General features: G+C 39.8%; 2 protein-coding genes across 2 annotated transcripts in view; both read right to left on the bottom strand.

Annotated features, from left to right (window-relative positions):
* DOK7 (docking protein 7) overlaps positions 1-15,517 on the bottom strand; it is a 59,724-nt gene extending 44,207 nt beyond the window's left edge. Inside the window, exons 1-5 of the mRNA XM_056489169.1 lie at positions 15,288-15,517; positions 15,117-15,162; positions 12,849-13,079; positions 8,849-9,049; positions 2,278-2,397 (exon numbers count right to left, since the gene is read on the bottom strand). Coding sequence (XP_056345144.1) covers positions 2,278-2,397; positions 8,849-9,049; positions 12,849-13,079; positions 15,117-15,162; positions 15,288-15,338 — 649 coding nt within the window. The 5' untranslated portion in view covers positions 15,339-15,517. The remainder of the gene's footprint in view (positions 1-2,277; positions 2,398-8,848; positions 9,050-12,848; positions 13,080-15,116; positions 15,163-15,287) is intronic.
* A 2,055-nt stretch (positions 15,518-17,572) lies between these two features.
* HGFAC (HGF activator) overlaps positions 17,573-22,410 on the bottom strand; it is a 40,452-nt gene continuing 35,614 nt past the window's right edge. Inside the window, exons 13-14 of the mRNA XM_056489170.1 lie at positions 21,563-21,711; positions 17,573-19,278 (exon numbers count right to left, since the gene is read on the bottom strand). Of these exons, the coding sequence (XP_056345145.1) occupies positions 19,108-19,278; positions 21,563-21,711 (320 nt within the window). The 3' untranslated portion in view covers positions 17,573-19,107. The remainder of the gene's footprint in view (positions 19,279-21,562; positions 21,712-22,410) is intronic.

The following is a 22,410-nucleotide window of genomic DNA, read 5'->3' on the forward strand; positions in this document are numbered from 1 at the left end:
CCATATTATGTTCTTTCTCTGTACATCTGCCCTTTGTGTATTTTCCTTGCTTGAAAATACCACAGTGCTTGAAGCATATTTCATGTTTAAGTTGGAAAGGTATAGGCAAAAACAAGATGCCAAATTCAAGTAGCAAACTGTGAAGAGAAAGTTTCTCTAAAAGCTTTTAAATTGCATACATAAAGTAGAGTTGAGGCTGTGTAGCATTTTGCACTGCAGTAAATATGAATTAGACAAAAGGTTTCTTGGTAGAATCTTCAATCTGGAAGTTTCGATCTAGTTACCTGAAATGTACAGATAATTAATCTGTTTACAAGCTGATGCTTTCAAAGGCTGAGTGAATTTCAATACTTGACACATGGTGTGCAGCTGGCAGACTTGACCTTTTCAAGCAATACTGTACATTCTGTGTAACAACATACTTGATAAGGAAAATTAGTTTATGGATGAATCACCAGAACTGTACATGTGTGTGTGCCTTAAACAGATCTATACAAGCTTCTGCACGGGATAATAAATAAAGAATTTTTTTTTTTTCCCAAGGAACGTGTACATAGGGAGGTACAACAAACTGGAAGAGACAAGGGTAAGATACACAAGAATGGAAGTTAGAGGGCTCAGGGTAGATTGGATAAATAAAGGCAGAGGAGTCTGCAATTACATGAGAACAATTCTTGACAAAACCCTTCTGCCCAAAGAAACGAGATTAAATCAAGTGGATGAGATTTTAATGGCATATACATCAAGAACAGAAGAGAAATGAAAAGACCTCAGGAAAAAGATCTTCTCTTACAAAAAACACTAAATACTCCCCAGGACTTTCCACATCCCTTCATGCACCTCAGTGAGGTCAGAGCTCCTGAGGGAGGGAAGAGATTGTGGTATGTGGCACAACAACCCACAAACACCAGAAGGGATAACTAACATGTGAAAGCAGATTTACTCCCACATGCTTCTGAAAAACAAATCTTCAAAGATTGTGCTAAAATTAAATTTTAAAACAATAATTTTTTAAAAAAGACAACAGAATAGTTGCTTGTAGGATTAATTTTTCTGGACAGAAATGTTTGTTACATGAAAGATTTAGGGGTGTATACACATATATATATATATATACACACATAGTTATAGATAGGCAGAAAAATGTGTTCAACAGCAAAGCTTTAAGTATAATCACTAATTTTTGTGTTTCTGTTGTTGGATTTTTTCTGTTTGCTTCTTTTTTTTTTAACACTCCAGTGAACTGAATGCAAACATATCATCACACAAGAAAGACTTTTTTGCCTGCTATTCTGCTTGGTTATTTAATTTATTTCTGCCTTACAACCATGAGAAAGACAACATGAACTGAGCCTTGTGTTTACTGCATTTACTATTTTTAACTAATAATTAATTTTTTCATAATTTATTTTCACAAGCTTCACATAATCTAATGATCTAATAATCTAATATTTTCCATCACATTTTCTTCCTGCAATTATCTTAATCTTGTAACAGCAATAAAACCCCATTGAACACTTATTAACTGCCTTACACAGAAGCTCTAAGTACTCCACAAATCCCAGCTCATCCTTCACCATTCTTGCAACCGATTCCTACTGTATTCCACTACCAAATCACAGACAATTTTCTGTAATCTCATTTCTACACTTTTTTTCTGTTTGACAGAGTCATTCTGACTCAACACTGTATTTCATCTGCTGAAATCAAAAGGCAATAGGCTTTATTATGATGCCATCCAAATTCCTCTTTGACCATTGCAGTACATGCAGCATTTACCAAGAAATAGGACAAGGAATTTAATCCTCACACATCAGGAAAAAAGCTCAAGTTGAAAAACTTAAATGTGATGTGGAAGCCTGAAAAAGTTTTCTAAGGCTGACAAGACTTAGAACATTGTGTTTTGGATATGCTCAAAATGCTCCAGAAGTTAGTTTTCCATTAAACTACCAAAATAGCAAGATGTGGATCCAAGTTAAATGTGTAAGTTTAAAACTAAAAGTTAGGGTTCCTTTCAATTCAAATTGCCATCTTTTAATACTGTTAAATAAGAGAGGGCTGGAGTTAGCAATATGACCAGAAATATGAATGAGCCAGAGCAGCAGGGGGAAACTGTACATCCAGCTTATAAATCTGGACGCTGACATTTCAGAATGAAAACCACTTTGCACTCTGCACTCCCTCGGTGTCTGTGAGCTGTTCTTACAGCAGCAGCAGTGGGTGTGAGACATGACAAGTTCCTACTTCACTTGGTTACTCTATACTTCCTGCATTAACCTGGGAGCACTGGACGCAGACCAAAAGGGCCTTTGGTCGGGGAGATGCCGCGGACAATGCAGTCGAACAGGAAGCTGATCTGCTCCCCTTCAGAGCAAGAGAGGAAAAAAACACCAGCCCCTGCAAGAAAGCACAACATAAATATGCATGGTTTTTACCTGGAAACACTAGAAATATATTTAGCTGAACCTATCTATAACATAGCAATCAAAAGAGTTTTAAGTGCAAGCCATGAGAAGAAGTCAAAAAGATACTCTTGGAAAAAGAAATAAAAAATTCAGGTACACACACACACACACTATACCACAAACATACATATAAATTCATTATATGTGAATTCATTAAATAGCTGTCTAATAGTTTATGATAGTTTTATGACATTCAGGCAGAGTAGTGTCCTAGAATTACAGAACAGCTTGGGTTGGAAGGGACCTTAAGGATCATCTAGTTCCAATCCCCCCGAATGTCAAAACAGACACTTTTTTCTCAACAGCTGTCCAGGTCTTTTATTCTTATTTATCCCTAAAATCTTGTAGATCAAACTTAAGTACCCCTGAAACTTCCTGCATAGTTAAAGCATCTTCAAAAGAATAAACCAAGTTAATTCTACTTTTAACCAGTTTTAAGCAAGAGGAGCTTTTTATACACCAACAAATTAGAATTTGGTTATATTGCAGGATTATAGTATAAATTTTTCCTAGACTAAGTCCTATGTGTCTATTATTAACAGAATGTAACACAACTCCACAGGTTGTCATCAGATCTTTACCCTTTACTCTATTCTGATATTTGCTTTCCATTCATTAAGAATAGCCCCAAGCAAAATTAGAATGAGAATCACTAAATAAACAAACAAGTTATGAGCTCCATGACACATGGCTACATGAACAACACAAAAGACTAGAAGGGCTCCACAGAACATTTTATAAATGGTCAGTCCAAATATAAATCGCATCAGAGAAAAAAAAATATTATCTTAAACACCAGACAAAAGACCACCCCAGTAACGAGCAATTTCAAGGGAAATATAACTTCAATACCAGACAAATGGGAAATTAAATTAATATATAGACCTTGAAGAAGAGCTGCCACTTCACCAGAGCCAAGCATACTGGAAAACTCCACTACCAAATCTTAGACCTGCAGCAGGATCTTGCACATTACTTTCCTTGTGACTCAGGCCCCTAATCTGGACATATGCTTGACTTCTGTGTATCTCTAGCCATTTCTGAGTTGCATGTGTTTTTTTTCCTATTTTACTCAAAGAAGCAGAGATGATCTTGACCAGAATGACTGCATCCCCATAACTTTCCAAACATATACCCTGTCATATCCAACAGGATACTCACATTTCACTTAGATACACTTTTGACAACTTGACAAAGGGCTGTGAGATTCAAACAAAAAGAATAATAGAGAGTGGACCACAAACCACAATACCTATTTGAGTAAATTAGGTATAACCAGCAAGCTATAAACTAACCTCTCTAGGAAAAACATACTCTGGTGGACACTCTTTTGTCATTCTCAATTTATGTCATATCTAGATCTCGGCCAGCTCTGCCTAAATCTAGTCAAGACAACATTGTTAGAGGCATCTTCATAACTTGATTTGTCACTCCATCACATTTGCATCTCTTCAGATCTTCCCTATCAAGAATTCTTCAGAAAAAGGAACATGAACACACCCTGGCTTCAGGATCAGAGGCCATCTAGGAGATTGCAACACTAATCACACAGCCTGACAGATATGAAGGTTTCTGCTGGTGACTCACTTGTAGTCTTGCCCCATTTCTCCTCCCCAGGAGAAGCCAAAGTCAGAGAACATTGTATTAGGATAAAAAGATTCTGAGTGCAATGTATTCAGGAATTATTTGAAATTCAGCTTTTTCTTTGAGGAATTTTTTGTCCTGAGCAGAGCAGAGAGAGTCTACTGGAACACAACCTTTGCATTCCATGCACCATAAGCAAGCAGGGCAGAATACAGACACAACATAGCAGAGGACATTCAGGTTCTAAAGCACAATGATATACGATGTGGCTTGATAATTCAGGAGAATCCTACACCTCCTATCACCACTCAGGGCAAAAACAAAAAAAAAGATTCCTCAAATATTTCTGTACATAAAGAGTACATCTGGACCACTTTGCTCTTCTTTAACCTTTTTCAAGAGTTAATTAAACTCTTGAGAGGCTCCACAAGCCTTTGACTTTAATGGAAACAAAGAAAGCAAATGTGTGCGTATGAGCTGGCTGCTTAACTCAAAGGACTTTTTCTGCAAATAACTGTCAGCCATTTGGAAATCCCAAAACCAAATATGATGACCTTTATATAACCAGTGCAAAGAGTGTATGTCCATGTGCATGTGCATACAAATCAAACAAAAATACAATAATTTATTTGTAGATTCTATTATTCATATGATCACCTTAATTGCTGTCTGACTCTCACAGGAAACATTTTCTTTCTAGCTTTGGTAGGCAGAACTAAATTGCAGGGAAGGAAGAAGTCTGAGGGTCCTTGCAAAAAACATAAGTGAGATGAATGAGTAGGTAGGGCTTAACTAAAGCATACATAAAAGCAAGCGATTACATGTCTTTTCTTTTTTCTTGAGAAAACTGAGAAATTCACTATCGGAAATTACAGATCTCAGTCATGTGTTGGAACAGGTTTGGTGCACAGGCATTTAGAAGCCAAAGAATGTGTGGTATGCATTACTGTAACACCATGCAGCTGTTCACCAGACTGAAGGGCTCACTCAGCTCTCTCCATGGGCTATGAGACTTGGTGAAAAGCAGCCTCCAACCACTCACACAAGACCGAAACACTCAGCCAGCCCTCTGTGACAGTCAGCAATAAAGCACTGTACAGTCCCTCAAACATTCAGGACAAGTTGCCAATTTTATAAAACTTCCATGTACTTCTTAATCTTGCCAATGTTGATTTTAACTCATCATATTAAAAAAGCAAACCCATGGGCAAACACACTTTCAAAATGGACAATAGCCAAAAAATTACTTCAATCTCTTTAGTGTGTGTGAAAGCAGGGAGGAAGAGTCAGTTCCTTCCCATTAATTACTACTCCTAACAGATGCCAGACAACACTAGAGCCTGAAGCCTTTTAGCAGCAGCACAGGTGGAACCACAGCAGCTCACTCCATGGCAATCAGCTTGTACATCCCAACCCTGGCCTTGAGCAGCTCCCTTCAGAGGGTGTCACACTGCTCTTCTCTCTGGGGAAAATAGCAAAGAGTATTTCTATTGCTGCCAACTAAGATATGGGCATGACAACTAAAAATAGGTAAATAGAGATAATTTTGGTTGTCTGCAGTAGGCCTAAGTAGGAGATAGCACAGAATATCTGCATGTAAACAGAAGTTTTAATCTATACAACCCAAAATTCTTAAAAAAATTCAAGATCTTGCACCAGTTTAACCACCCCTACTACTTCTAAATTTCAAATAAATGCATGCAGAAGGGGAAACAAGAAAGGAAAGATGGAAGGAAGTACCAAATTTTATCAAAACACCAAAACAATCACAGAAATTGCTTATCCTGCAATTGGCATTTGTTCTTTCAAAAGGCACTAAGGGTCCTACAAGTACCTTTCTTCAAGGAGATGCTGTCAGAAAATATGAGGCAGCTTTAAACCAGGCTCTAGCAGCTAATCCTGAAGCACTTGAACATTGGAGAGCTGAATTCTCACAGTGTTAATGTGCCCTTTTATTACCCTACTTGAATTTTTTCACACTGATCTCCAAGTGAAGATTTTCCTGGCAACTGGTCATTTTAACTGGTGCACACTAATTGAGCTGGGAACTTGGGAAAATGAGAGGCTCCTTTTTTCCAGCCTGCTCCTCCATGTAAACCTCTCAATTGACTGCTAGGCCAAGACACCTGCTTTTTTGCAAATGGTGTATGACTAAGCTTCAGCTACAGAGAGAACAAAATTTTGGCCCAGAAAATAACTTACTTGAAGCTTTTAGAAGTAGAAAGAAAAATTTTTAATCTCTAGCAGCACAATTGTGATGTTAGGGCAAGAGGAGTTCAGAATGCTCTTCTTCCTATTTATGAATAAACTTGTGTGAAACATGTTCAAAATGCACCTAGATTTAATTCTTGAAATCTCAGCATTATATCAGATGCTTTCCCTCTTTCTGGATTTCCCTCTACCAAAGCCTATGGAGTTGAAATAAACCTGTACTTAGCAATGGAACATAGAGAAGTATTTTATATTTATAAAAACTTCTGTGAGGAAGTAAGAAACAGAAAGCTAAAACAAATTTATATCCTTTTAGACCTCAGTTCTACCACAGATAAACTCAAAAAGCTCTGCTTCTGTTTGGGGCTTCATGTGTTTTATTAGGGAGAGGAGAGGCAATTGAACCACAAGATTATTGGTACCTTTTAATTAGGTATCGATTACAGTGATATTTAAACCTTAAATTCACTAATCTTCTGCATTCAGAGCTCCACAGTATGAACGTGAGCAAAGATATGGTTTAACCTGTAGGAAAGTAATATTAGTAACAGAGTGCATAATATTATATTACACTTACATGACAGGTTAATGGAGAGTGCTTTTGTTTAGGAATTAAAACAACTTCTGTAATAACATACCAATATTTTTCTTGAACAGTACTTGTTTGCCTCAAGAATGCCAGAGGACTGAGGTAAAAGACATCTGGTCTTTCTCTTTACCAACACAATTCCATCAAGAATAACCAAAGTTATATTTTTCTTTAGGTTCTGTTTTCAAAAAGCCTTTTCTTATAGTGGCAATATTAAATCAAGTGTTTAGACTAAACATATATTTAAATGTTGTTATGCCTGTGGATATGTTTGACTGCTTAGTTAAGGGCAACAACTCCTTTAACAAGATCAGCTTGAATTTGTAAAGAGTTTCCAACTGTGGCAGGCTATTTTGTACCAAATTGACTATTCTGTTCTTCTCTTTAAATGTACACATGCAGGGGAAAGGCAAAAATATCCTTTCATGGTAACTGACAGGTCTCAACTATCAACACACATATTTCTTAAGAATAATCCACAAGGTATTGGGACCCTTTCCAAAGCACTTTAATCTGTTCACTTGTAACCTTAAAAAAATAATAATTTCATCTTTTCAAAAGCATGCACATAGGAGAGCTACTGATGACCTCCTGTTTCTTACCAGAAACTAGTGTAAGTTTAAGGGAGGAGAAAAAAAAGGAAAAACCACCACAGATAATTCAGGTTCCATCACCTACAGTTCCTGATTTCACAAAATCATCAAGGCTGGAAAAGATCCTGACATGATTGAGTCCAACCTTTGACTGGACACCACTATGTCAACTAAGTGCCATGTCCAGTAATTTCTTAAACACCTTCAGGGATGCTGATTTCACCACCTTTCCAGGCATCTCATTTTAATGCTTGACAATTCTTCCTGTGTAGAAATTCATCTCAAAGTCCAACCTAAACCTCCTCTGGCACAGCCTGAGGCCACTTCCTCTCATTATCTCCCTTGTTTCCTGGGAGAAGAGACCAATCCCTACCTGGCCACACCCTCCTGTATGGTCAGAGAGAGGTCAGGAACTGGGGTTTCCACTCCACAGAAGCACAGCAACCAGAATTTACATGCAGAGCAACAGTATGCAAGTCCCAGGAAGAATATATTCGGATCAACTGTGAAATCTGATTTTTCAGTTTGCTTATTGAAAAAAGTATGCAAGTTGAACAACTTCACATCCAAACTGGCAAACTGCACACCCACCTGCACTCTCAGATCATCAATTCAGCATGGCTTCAAACTCTGCTTATGAAATTAAAACCTTATTAATATGAACCTAATGTTATGTTATTATACCTGTGCATTAATTAGCTATCCTTTTCAGATCTTGCATACATTTTATCTGAAGTGAGAATTGGAGAAGTCCTAAATTGGCCAATGGAACAAGAGATTTATCTCCATATAAAGGTGTGTTTTAGCTACTAGGCTACAGAAACTAGCTTCAGCTTGCTTGCTTTTATTTTGACCCCATAAATCACATGGCTCCATCCCATGGTTACAAAGCTGCTAACAGGGAAAGGACCAAAGAGTTGTTCTAAATTTTAGGAGCAAAAAGTCCTCTATGTGATTTAGAAATCAGTGTTTACGCAATGAAAACATTGATGCTGCCTGTAACCTCAAAGCTCCGTATCACCTTCCCCTCAGCAAACAACAAAATAATTAATCATAATTTAATAATCTGAACATTAGGCCATTTTACCTTATCTCCTGCATAACACAAGCAATAACATTTCATTACCTTATTTTTACTCTGTGTTCAATAGCAGCTTTTGACTAAACATCTTCTGGATGAATTGCCACAGGGCAATTTTCAGCCAGGACTGCACAGTCACATGCCTCCTGAAGAGCAAGGGTGAAGCCTGCAGAAATCTACTCAGAACAGACCCTCTGATAAGAGGCTGCCTGTTTGATAAAGTAGCACAGTTGGTTCTGCAGTCTCCACTTGGAATGAGAGTGCATTTACATTTCTGCAAAAGGCATCAAGCAACATTTAGAAGACAGGTTCCAGTTGTACTTACAGAAGCCGCACCTGGTACCCCCTTCGAAGATGAATCCATTTGGGACAGCTCCATAGCGACGCAGATCCGAGAGCTTCCACTGCCCCATGACACTGGGAGGAAGGTCTTTCACCAGGACAAGGATGTCATTGCAGAAATGCAGGGTAGCAGGCCCACTCTCTAGTTTTGTGCCAGGGGCTACAAAGACTTGAAATCTATGAACTATTAAATAGGGAAAGAAAATTACTACAGAATATACAAGTGTTACGTAAGCCATTCTGTTCAGCTGTGGTACTTGGCCAAACCCTGCCCACACCATGAGATTCTGGCATAAAGGTCTACATGGAGCCTGGACAGCCACATATAAGTAGCTGTAAGACCATTACTCCCTATTATGCCAGTTTAGGATTGGAAAAATTCCACCATATCTTGGCCTAATGCTAAAAATTAAAGTTGCAATGCTACATTAATTTATGCTAAATCTTCCAGGCTAATCCCTGTCTCATATTAGTCAATCATCCAGCCCAGACCTCACTTACCTCTTCCACCCTTGCATCATTACATGGGCTGCTTTCTGTCTCCTCCTCTAACCTGTGTCTCTCCTTTCCCACATGCATGCACAAAAATAAAATAGTGCTCAAGGAGCCCAAAAGCCAAGGCTCAAAGAACTAAACAAATCTCTCTATCACTGACTCATCTGCAACCTTTAATAAACTGCTTCACTTCCTCCCTAGCAGAAAAAGAAGGAAAATTACATTTTTCCGCCTTTGCAATTCTTTCATGAGTTGGTAATGGTAGATGCCAAGACATTTAAAATAACTAGGAAGCTAAGTGATTTATAAGTAACAAACACTTTTGGATGTCAGTTAATTTTTCACATTTCATATCCTGAATGTTGAAAGAGTGAAGAAAGAAAAAGAAACGCCTATCTCATTCACGTTTACAAAATCCAGGTTAAAATTCCAATTCCAGTCTCCTCTATTTGCAGTATTCTTAGCTAAAGTAGTTGTTCTAGGCTGCTATCCCATTTTTCTCTTCCAGGGCTACTGCATTCTGAATAATAAGTTATTGGGATCACTTCAAGGGCTCAACTCTCAGTGTTTCAAAGGGTGCAATTTAAGTGAGCAAGCATGTAATTCTCAAACAATTGTTTGGACCTCCACTACTGCTCTAGTTTCTTTCATATTGTGATTAGACACACAAAAAAAACCAACCCCACTAACAAAAAAAAAAAAACAAAAACCCCACACCAAAATAAAATAAAATTTTAAAAAATGCTTGTCTTGGTTGAGAGAAGCATCAAGACTCTCGTATTTCCAGGAGGATGTTTTAGGTGGTGTTTATTTTAGATTTTAGATTTAGATTTAGGTTATGCAGCAAAGATCACACAAACAGCTCTCTGCCTATGAAATCTACAGGGTAACTTCCAGGTACTCTCAGTTCTTACTTCCACTCTTCTCTGTTTCTTGCCCATGCTTCTTCAAGCACCACGAATTTCATCTGGGTCTAAGTCCTGCTTCTCATCTAACCACTTGCTATATTCTTAGTCACGATCTGAGCTGTAAGCCAACTCCTCATCTATGACATGCATTTGCTAAGTTCCCTAAGGCTCCAGCAGAATTAGCCACAAAGTCATTCGAGTGAAATGTGCAAGGAGACAGAGATAGATCTAACCACAGCTCTGCTTACAGCTCTGCCAGTGGCACTGCTAGGGAGCAAATCAATAGTCACACCATGTCCCCTTTTGGGCACGCAGTTGTTACGCAACCTGCTTAAATGTAAGCTCTGAAAAAGACAGCAAAACCATTGTGACCAATAACGTTCAAGAAAGGAACCTTTAATGTCACTTGCACTCCTCTGCTCAGTTGCCTCTGCCCAATATTTTGCTGGCAATTAAACCATGGAGAAGCAGCATCAGGATTCCTTCTGCTTTGTAATTGCGGAATGAAGCCCACTCTTCACACGATCAGTTACAAGTTACAACAGCTGCTAAAAACAAAGAGCTCCAGCCCAAATTCTAGACCACTGTCAAAATCTGAACAAAGCAAAAGTAAAACGAAAAGCATATTTGAAAATGAAACTTTTTTCATACCCTGCTTTCTTGCTAAATTGGAATTTTTTTCAAAATTCTCCCCAGACATTGACTTCTCCTACTCTATAAAAAAATTTGTGAAGACAGAGGTGAGTATATCCCCGAACAAAAGGTACTACTTAAATCCATCACTGTCTTCAGCCCATCTTTTCCTTTTCACAACTATGCACTGACCTGCAGTATGCTAACTTCTCAAAATGAGTTGTGAGCCCAAGCACATTCCAGGAATCACATCCATCTCATCTACTAAAAACTGAGAGAAAACACTGGGAACTCCAGTATGAACGCCTACATTCTGTGGTCCTCATTCAAGAACAGTGTCAGCTCCTTTCACTTTTTTTTTTTTTTTGCTTCCCAGACTCTGAGGTCATCTTCCCTAGCCTATTTTTATCATTCAGCCACCTTATTTTCAAGGCACACAAAGGAACCCTTACTACACTTTAAGAAAAAACACCAGTCACCATCCTCTCTTAATCTACATCGTCTCTCTTTTCTATTTCTGTCTACTCAAACTAGACTCTGACTTTATTCTCCTAATCAAACATGCACTAAAAGATAAAATTCTGAAAAAAATTTCAATGCTTTGGTTTACTCTCCTGCTCCTAAGCTTTTTTGCAATTAACTTTATACAAATTATTGCCAGTTCAACCAATTACACTTGCTTTCTTACTTCTGCACTTATTCACTTCCACACACACAATCTCTCCCACTTCATCTCTACTCCATGCCTGCACATGCCATAATCCAGTAGGCTCTATTCCTACCTCATTCACAGCTTTCCTTGAAAAAAACTCTCCACTGCTTTTGCATGTCCTCCAATGCCAGCCATAACCCTCGTACCCAGACTGAGATTACTCCAGCACTACATCAGTGCAAAGTCATAAAAACAGACCTACTCTGTCATATTCAAATACTCCTTCAGCTTTCAGGACAAGTCTATGCTATATACAGATTCCAAACCTAGTTTAAAAAAGAAAAGTAACACTGGAAGACTTTAGAGCTGTATCATCAAAGTGCATCAACCTCTCCAGCTATTCATGCTTGTATTGTTCAGCAACCCCTCTAACCCTTCCTGTTATGCAAGGCTTAATGTTTTGATAGTCCTGAGAGGTACATCCACACATCTCACTTCTGATAGTTCTACATATTTTTACTGTAAAATTCCCAGGCCATCTTTCTACATATGTACTGCAAAGGAACAAGCCCACAAACCCAACAGATGGCAGAGCATATGTAACAAATGATAAAGATTGCTAATGTGTTTCTCCCACACACCTACCCTCCTTTCCTAGTTATGACTAAACAAACGTAAGACAGATACTATGGATTACCAACATCATCACTCTTTGTTCACCATGGTACATTTTAGAGCTGCTAACCAAGAAAATAAAATAGGAGTATGGAGAAAGGTGAAGTTACCTGGAAAGAATGTGTCTGATGACTCTTTATTGCAAAACGTCTCTTTCTGAAATGGCTCACTAGCAGCAATGAGAATTACCAATGCAACACCCGTAGGCTGCTCAGCAAACTGGCCATGAACTGGCAAAGTTCTACTCAGGACTTTGCATCTCTTAATTCAGGCTCCCTTTGAGTCCTTTTGCCAGAATTCCTGGGTCAGTTGTAGGACCAGAAGTATAAGTTTGATCACTTTATTTCAAAGCTACACGCCACCAGTGTCAAAATCAAAAGCCCCAGATCTGTCATAGCTATCCATCAGTACTGGGTGGTTCTGCAGTCAAAATCTATTGTAAGGGATACCTGCTTTAACATCTAAGGGGGAAAACAGTTTTTTCCACTCTCAAATAAGTGGCAATCTTGTCCTGAACTGTACTGTTTTATTTGCATTTTAGTTTCACTTTTCTTGGTTTTTTTGCCCTGTGGGGGAGGGGAAAAAAAAAAAAAAAAAAGGGGCGAGAAGACAAAGGTTACCTTCCCCCAGACTGTAGCGTATTCGTACATCCCACGCGTACATTGTTTCCTTGTTGTCAAATCCCAGCATCACAACTTGGGAGAGACAGATGATAGCGAGAGTGTGATTCAGGCCCTCATAGGAGAGCCCAGGATCCAAGCCACAGATGTCTTCTAAGGTCATGCTGCTCCTCTCCTTATGCCCTTTTGCTCGTTCAGATTTATCCTTGTACACCAGCATGAGCAAACAGTCTAAAAGGAGCAAAACTGTCAGAGATGATGCTGCAGAGCACAGCCCATAACAAACTTCTCAGCACTCTGCTGCAATACAAAGACAACTGCAGGATCAGCTCAGTCAAGTCAATGTACAACTCCAGTTTCTTTTCCCAACCCACCCCCAGGTAGTTTATAGTCCTTGTTTTCAGGATGCAAGCACTGAAGGTGTGTTTCAAGGGTAATCTGCAGGCTTAGAAATAAGGAGGTCAGTAATAAATCTTCCCTATTTATTCAAGTCCAGTGGCATTTCAGATCCTCTCCTGAATCTGGCGGGGACTGACTCATTAATTCTGAGCATTAGGAGCTATGCTAGGATAGCTGTTCACATTACAGACTCTAAAGACCGAGAGGCTATTGTTGTCTGTATTTTCATTAGAACATACTGAACCACAAATGAAATTCTTACAGTAGCTCACAGATTACCCAACCACTAAATGGCAAGCAAACTGTGCTGTGAGATTGTTCCTGTCGGCTCAGGTTTCCCAGTTAAATCTTACACAGCAGCCATTGCTAAAAATCATTATGTGCCACACCTTCTTTTATTTATTTTCTAGTGTTTGCTTATGTCACCACTTGTTATTGACCCGTTCCTAGAGGTGTTTATTACACAGCAACTATGCAATGGAAGAAATCAGTTCAAGTGCCACAGCTCCACGGGGAAACCAAGCATTTCACAAGCAAACCCAAAAGAAAAGGGTTTTTTTTCTCCCACCTTTTGCATTATGACAAAAGCAGCCCACTTTCCCCCACATCCCTTTCCTATTACACAGCACTCAGATGTATATGAAATTAATGTCACTATCAAAGCTGCAACATCCACAGCTTAAGCTGAGCTACAAACCACAAGAGACAAAGACCCCCATGCATCAATTTTATAAATACTGGGGGTGATGCTCCCAGCCCCACTGAGGTGCCCTGCAGCTCTCAGCTGGGCAAGGGACTGGCAAAATCTCCATCCACAGAGATGAAAAATGACTGAAAGACTGAACTGTCTGCTAACTAATGCAGGGCTTTGCAGGCATCCCCAATTGTCTTCGTGCACCTGTTAGCAAAAACAGCTGCAACCACAGTATTTAAACATTCTGCAATACAGTTGTGTGTCTGAAGAATGGCTATGGTGTACATACCAAGAAAAGCAAATCACCAAGGGCTTTTTTAGTAAACCTGGCTAATTTAGCTAGAATAAAAACAGTATTTTTGAGGAACAAGCTACATTGTCAGTCACCTACCCTCTTCAAAGCTGGCTTGCTCACATTAGAAACTCAGGCCCATATTCACAGGTCTCTATACTAGCTCTACAACCAAGAGATGCCCTTTCACACAGGGAGGTTTCACATATCTAGATGAGATACACGTATTTAAAACACTAAAATATTACTGTAACAACTCACGTAACAAACAATTATTAAGAAGCCTTCGGTCTTTCTAGCAAGAGCCAAGAAATGTTGCCATAATGCAGATTCACGTTTTCTAAGTGTAGGCAACATTTAGCCCTGGAAAGGTGTACCTTTGGGCCCAAATGTTTTCCCTGCTGGGAATAGATGGGGAAACCTGAATCCTGCTTTTCCCTCTGCAGCATTATAACATCAGCTCTGTGTAACGTTTTCAATTTCCCCTTCAGAAGCATGGAAACGATCCTATTTTTTTTTCCTTCCTTAATTCAAAATGTCATTTTATTTTTAAATCGAAGTGATATTTTCTGTCAAAACACTGATCAAAAATAACTACGGAGCTTACAATGTCAGCTTTTTTTTTCTTTTCCACACCAGCAATCACCCTGAAGAAATAAGTTACCACCCACCCTCCCCCATGAAAAAATTAGGGGGGAAAAAAAAGTGCATGTTGAACGGGCAGCAAATCCAATGGCTGTGCCTCGGAAAGTGACTTTTCCCGTTGCTGTCAGTGAGCGCAGCAGCCCGCCCGAGGCCGGACCTGCCGGGCAGCGCGGCTCCGGCCCGGCCCAGGCTCTGCGGGCAAACCCCGAGCCCCGTCCCCACCGCCGGGCCCTCTTACCTGCCACCGGGGAGGGCTTGCGCAGCACCAGCCACCTGCTCTTCCACTGCAACGAGAGCAAAGGGACAGGGTTAGCCGGGGCCGGGCAGGGGACAGCGGGCTCTGAGCCCGCCGGGCAGGGGGCGGCGGTCGGGGACCCCCGCGGGCCGAAGGGGCGCCGGGAGCGGGGACCTTTTTTCCGTCTCTCAACTTGACGTGACCCTCCACCACGGAATCCGTCATCTTCAGTCATGATTCCGGACAGCTGCGCCGGCTCGCTGCGCCCGCCCCGCGCTCCGGCCGCCCGAGGGGTCACTTCCAAAATAGCTCCGTGAGGGCTCCGTGAGGGCCCCGCGCGGGCGGGCGGGCGGGCCAGCGCGGCACTGCCCGGCCCCCGGCCTGCGCAGGGGAAAGGGGTCTGCGGGCCGCTTCTGTGATTCTTTGTTCACGTGTTTTATTTCTGGTTGGGGGTCTTTAATTTTTTTTTTTTTTTTTTTTTTTTTTTTTTTTTTTTTTTTTAATTATTTTTTCCACAGGGTTTCAGAGCGCGAGGCACGGGCCGGGGCACCCGGAGCACCGCGGACCCGCTCCGGGCGCGACCCCCGCCGCGATCCGGCTCCGGACTTTGCGGCTGACCGCAGGGGCTGCCCCGCGCCCGGGCGGCCGCAAAGCCCGCAGTGGATTCGCTGCGTGGAATGGAGCCCGCCTCTGGCCGGCCGAAACGCTCCGTCCCGCACCTTCCTTATAATGCCCAATTGCCACTTTTCAAAAGTGTAATTACAGCTCGCCTTGGCTCCCAGAAGACACTGCCAACTACCCCAGATAAAAATACTCTTCTCGCTTTTTTTTCCTCTTTGCAATGCAACTGTCACGAGATAACAACCCTTACACCAAACCCGAAACAGCTTACAATTAATAGAATAAGATGTGTTAATGATGTCCTCAGATTTATTTCCACAAGCAATGGACTAATTAGAGTCCATTATTCCAAAAATACTCGTGCTGCATCTTATTTGATGGTAATTTGTTCTTCAGCTTTTTTTAAACAGCGCTACAACACATTTTTCTTTCAGCAGCATAATAGAAGGGGGGTTTTTAGATGTTTGCATTTATTTCTTCCTTTTAAATCAGTCAGTTTGCATGGAATAACATACAATTTAATAAAACCATCCTTTGAGTGTGTTTCATAATGAATTAGGGAAGTGTTTGTTCAACTGGCTTTGCATTCTAATTCAATTTCAATATAGAGTTAGGAAAAATATCAGATAAAATTTCACTAGTACATTTGACTTTGGTTTTCATTTTAACCAAAGCAATAATCACTTAAAGGGGGTGAGAATTATGGAGAATTAGTTTCCGTGGGGTAATGCTCAACAGAAAGGCAGGAAGCAGATGCTGGAGTGCCCCATAGGAATGTGGCTGATGTCAGGGTGTGAGAGGTCAGGACATCCCACATAACCTGGACATCTCCTTGCCACCCCTACCCTGTGCTTGTAAGGCAGTGCTAGTCACCTCACTGCTGATGCTCAAATGATTTGCATTTAGTTCCACCATGTCAATGCAGTCACAGTGGATAAACAGGCTGCTTTGAAAGCCACACTATTTTTAATGCATTCAAAGTATATAAATTAGTATCAGCTGGAGATTTGTCATTTAGACCTTTGAGGGCAGAAGACAGACCATTCAATATATATTTTAAAAGTGTGTTATTGTTTGTACTAGTGTTGCTGTGAATTGATACAAGCAGCATAGATTTTGAAAACAGGACAGCTAAAAATCTTTACACAAATTGTCAGAAACGCCAGTCTAACACCTTTCCTATCCAACAGCCACTTTCTGTACTTCAAGACCAAGAGAACAAAACTGCAGGATCAAAACTGTGCACAGTGTGGATAGATATTAATTTCAAAGTGAAACTGAAGTCACAGTACAGACACAGACATTCAGAATGACTCCATATTTGAGTGGAAACCTGTTCCTGATTAATCCCTTCCAAAGAAAAGCAAATAGTTCCTTCCTGCTGATGCACCTGTCTCAGCAGCAGGTACAGTTAGTCCTGTCCCATGGTCACATTCATTTCAGGGCATTAAGCAAGCCAGACTCACACTGCAAATGGCCAGGGAGGCAGAACTGAAGAGTCTTCAGCTTGGGTTGAAATCAAGATCCCAGAGGTGGATATCAGTTCTTCAAGCTGGTGTTTAGTACCTCAGAAAAACAAACTAAAGGCTTTAATACTGGGATGCACAGCATCAATAGCTGAAAAACATATCCAGGTGCTTACATCTGCCTACTGGAAATGTGTATGACACTTGCATTAAACTGGGAGCACCACCACTGAAATGGACTCATTGCAGAGAGAGTTTTGGATGCCTTCCAGCACAAAGTGTTATTTCAACTTTCTACCAGCTCTCAACCTGTAGAACAACTTACAGAGGAATTCAAATATCTTACTGTAACTTTATACATAACAGACTAAGTTCAAGAAACAGAGGGTAAATGTTTTTATTAAACAGTTTACATCATTTATCTAGATTAGCATTGTTGTATGTTTGTGCTTACACAGATGCTGGTTTTGGTTATTTTTCCTTAAAAAAATCTCTTTTAACTGCAGTTAACATTCACCACTACTAAGAAACGCATGAGGACACTGCAAGTACTGTAGAACAAAACACACATCTGAATATCTAGGCACCACTTTAAAATTCTATTACTTTAAAAAACAACTTTTCCTGAAAAACTTAAGAGAGTTCATAAATGTTCACTTCCAGGGGAGAGATACATTTCACATCAACACTTAAATGTACACATCTGACATGGCTAAAGGATCCCTGTAACAGGAAAAAAAGAATTTTCCATTCTTTGTCAGACTTTCTGTTGAATCATTTTTACGTGGTTTTTGCTAATACAGCTGAGTCCACTGCCTCTAAACAGCTGTATATTTTAATAATTGCTTTGATTGTTCCCATAACAATTCCATAGACCATGACAGCAAAGCCTGTGGTTTATGATATCACCAAATCCCTAAGGAAAATGTCAAGCTGCACCACAGCCATCCAGTTGAAAAATCTGTTACAAGAAACCTCCTTTCTGAATTATCTAAATAGTTGAACAACTTGTTAGTACAAAACCTAAGACATCTTCAAAACACTGTCAAATTAAAGAAACGTTTAGGGATTTATCATCAAGGTGAAGTATTTCCACTGCTATCCTCAGGGCAAGGAGCAGATCACAGTCTGCAAAAGGTCCTGGCTGAATCAGCCTAAATCAGCTGCTCCAACTTCCAACATTTTTCAGTGAAAGACTTTGATCTCTCAGGAGGTGTTGTGTGAACCTTGCTGGAAAATTGCACACCAGATTCAGCAGAGCTCTGGGGCACGTTCCTGATTTTACGTCAGTGGAACACAGGAATTTGTTTATATAAAAATATGCTTACATGTTTGGTTGAAACAAAACCTAAACCCTCTGGTTTCTTTCCCCAGAACTGCTGTTGCAGTTAGCTGAGGAGCAGCTTTGCCTACATTGTTCTCTTGGTGTCTCTTGCCCTGAACTTCAAGAGATCATTTCTCAGGGAGAGGGAATTTAAATGTGATTCTCCTGTTTTTTTTTTTTTTTTTTTTTTTATTTCATCTGAGAACACAAGGACAATATTGTTGCAGGTTGGTTTTGGGGATGACAGCTCCACCAGAAACTGCAAAACACATCAAATCAGTTTTTATGTAATCCACTAAGCAGACAGAGAGTTGTAGATTTTTGTGTGCTGTCTCAATATGTTTGGGATTTTTTATTAAGACAAATAAAGGCAGTCATGTGTGTTGAGCAATCCACAGCCCCAGAATGTTAGATCAAGGCTGCTGACATCAGATGGAGCAGGCCTGCTTTTGGTGCTCTGGCTTGGAACTGCTAAGAATTACCATGACAGTTTCCATACCAGCTTATAATAAAATATTTATGCCACTCTAATCAAACCAACAGACTCCTGGACCCTGCTTTAGATGTTAGTTTATTTAACTGTTCAACTAGTTTTTCGGGGGGCTATTTTCTCATTAATCCACTTTACATAGTTTGTCACTTTTGTGTATACTCCAGGTTTGTTGACTCTGCCACAGCCATCTCCCCAGCTGATAATTCCATAGAGGTAAGAGATGTCATCTTCCTCACAAGCCAGAGGTCCACCAGAATCTCCCTGCATTAAAAGTAAGCAAAGGTTATCTAATTTGATAGAAAGCAGTCAGAAGATCAGTTTGGGAAAATCGTAAAATAGGAATGTGTGCACGTGAGATTTTAACTAAAAAAAAAAATAAAAAAAGGTTTCAGTCACACTCAAATATAATGGTGGATTTTTTAAATTACCCATTAAACAAAAGTATCAAAATATCAGATTTTTTTAAAAGTATGAAATGTTTAGATTCAGACACTTACTGAAGAGCATGGTTAATTTAGATAATTTTCAATGGAAGTGAACAAGTCTTTGTGGCTTGGCACTGTCATATCAGCACTGCATGGAGGGGTTACATGACTGCATTTGGAGAGTTTTTCAATGCAGTTTATTGCAGCTTTCAGAGAATGTGAGAGTTTTCAAAGAAAGATGTTGCATACAGCCACACTTTATGATTGTGAGATGCTGTAATTTTATGTGGCATATGGAGTTTTGCATGTGTTTGAATTTGCTACTGAGTGATACCTTGTCATTAAACCATAAACTGAAAAGCAGCCCGAACAACACTACAGCAAGGGTTAATTTTGAACATTTCTATTTATTTTAAACCTTGAAAACATTCAGAAATGGGGTTATTTATTATTATTATTATTGTTGTTGTTGTTGCTGTTGTTGTTACTCTTAGATTGACTTTCTAGAGAACTTTAAATGTTAGAAATTAAAAATGTGACTTAGTAAATGGTACTGGTGAAAGCAGCCATCACTCTAGTTATTTGAGATCAAGAAGAAATACATTTTTTCCTATCTCAAAAGAAAATTCCTTGAGAGCAAAATGCATAGGAAAATTGTGTTGCCTTTATACTGAAGATGTCTCTATTGAGGGACATCAGATGAAATCTTGCTTGCTTGTGTATTTTTCACAATTAGTCTAACTGATTGCAATTTTGGCATCAGTGCACTGATTAAATGAAAAAAAAGTTTCCAAGAAAATCTTTTAAAAATAATCAAGGAAAACACATTGTCTGTTTGAAGTTTCTTGGTCTTGGAATATTGTTATAACAGATGGTTTACAGGTTCATATCCTAAGTGTGCATTAAGAAAACCCAGAGATCAGCTACATCTGTTGTTACATTAAGAGGTCTACATTATTCTCCTCAGACCCCACTACAAGTCTGACAATAGGGAAAAATGAATTATTGATTCACTAATAATGATTTCATGTCACCAGCACTGTTCTTCAGCAACATCTGTGACTCTAAATCGCTGTTTCTCAGACTTTGTAATTCTCTCCAGATCATTTTTCTTTGTGCAACTCCTTTCTCCTTCCCTCCACTTTCTTTTCTCTTTGTCATTCCCGAGTTCTGTTTTTCCAGGGCAGGGAGAGAGAATCAGCTGTAATGCTGGGCAGGCAGGGTGGTTTCCTTCTCCCTGGCTCCTGTGAACCCTGAGCCTCAGTCTCAGCCCTGGCCTGAGCCACTGCTAGCTGCTGTCATTTCACTCCTGACACCTTTCTTTGGATATTTTTATGACCTCTAGGGCCTTCCAGCACACAGTACACATGTTATTATTTCCTCCACTTACACTGCCAGCTATTAGCTATGTGCTGCCTTTTCACAAATTTATGTTAATAGAGCAAAACCCTCCTCCCTCAAAATGAACTGTAGATGAAATCTGAAGTTTTATGTAAGGAATAATCTGATCCTTCATTTTAAGAAGTCTCATCTATCACCACAACAATTCTGCATCCTTATTCAGAGCTGAGGTGTGACATAACTGAAAGCAGTAAGAGCACGAGGTCATTCCATGAAAGTCTGAGTTACATAACCCAGTTTCCAACTGACTGACATTCTACACCATTCAGTGACATCCACTATAGAAACCTCAGCTCCCTCCTCCAAGCCTCACCACTGCTCCTCACCTCCTACCCAGGTGTCCTTATTTTCCCTCAGGCAAGAAGCAGCAGCTCTGGGATTTGTCCCCACACAGGTTCATGCTCGTTTTCCCACCAGCACATCCCTGCCAGCTGGGCAGAAATCCATTGCCACTACCTGCAGCTAGAGCAGCACCCTCCAGTGCACAGCCTTATGTGAAGGTAGGAGGAATATAATACCCTGGAGCCCTTCTGTAGAGCTTCATTGACATTGAACATGATAAAAAATGAAGGTGGAAGCAGCCACATAAGGTTCTTTTCTTTAGGAACATTTCTTTTCTTTAGGACCACTGTAAAATCAAATGTAAGAATTGTAACACTGCAACATTTCTGGCCAAAATACATTTCCATTACCTGCCTAGAGATCACACCCAGCATTACCTGACAAGCATCAGATTTGCTATCGAAGTAGCCAGCACAGAACATATTTTCTGTGAGTTCTTTTCCATAAATTTCAGGACTTCTGCACTTCTCCTCTGGAATAAGTGGAGCTAGTGTTTCTTGCAGGACATCTGAATAACCAGATATATCTTAAAAAAATTCCCAGAGAGGAAAAGTAAGTCATTTTTATAGAATGTCAAGAGCATAACAGGAAAACACAAGGCACAATACAACACATTTAACACATAATAAACATATTCAATATCTCTCAGTAATATTCGTGTTATGAATATCTTTAAAATAAAATAATTCTTATAGTGATCAATTTCTGACCCTCCAGTCAGACTCCCTAAAATAATAGTATTGCAATGTCCAGCCATTAATCTACTTTGGCTTCTCTAATTTTCTAATTAGAGACTCAGGAACAATACCCCAGCACTCCTGTCCTCACCTCTTTCCAGATGTGATAATAAATCATCCATTTTTCAAAGGTTCCATTACTTCTTTTAGACAACACATTTAGACTGGGATATTTGCTCATACTATATCTTTCATCAAAATGTGGCAGCCAGCTCCTGAATCCTTCTCATCTACCTACATAGGTCTTTGTTATCTCAACATTGAAGCAGCATGGTCCAGCCTCATAATCCTGAAATTCCTCCCTGGAAAGGATGGGGTGATTTTTTCCACTATTTCAGATGTAAAAGTTGTAAACTCCAAAGGCAGGTAAAAAGAATCCCACCAGAAGTCCCTTGCAAAACATTTTACCAAACTCTCAGTTGTATGACACATACCTGAGGGTTATGTTTTTATTACCATAATTTTTTTTTCTACAGAGATCAGCTCTC

The sequence above is a fragment of the Oenanthe melanoleuca genome, chromosome 4 (assembly GCF_029582105.1).
Source record: "Oenanthe melanoleuca isolate GR-GAL-2019-014 chromosome 4, OMel1.0, whole genome shotgun sequence".
Taxonomy (NCBI): domain Eukaryota; kingdom Metazoa; phylum Chordata; class Aves; order Passeriformes; family Muscicapidae; genus Oenanthe; species Oenanthe melanoleuca.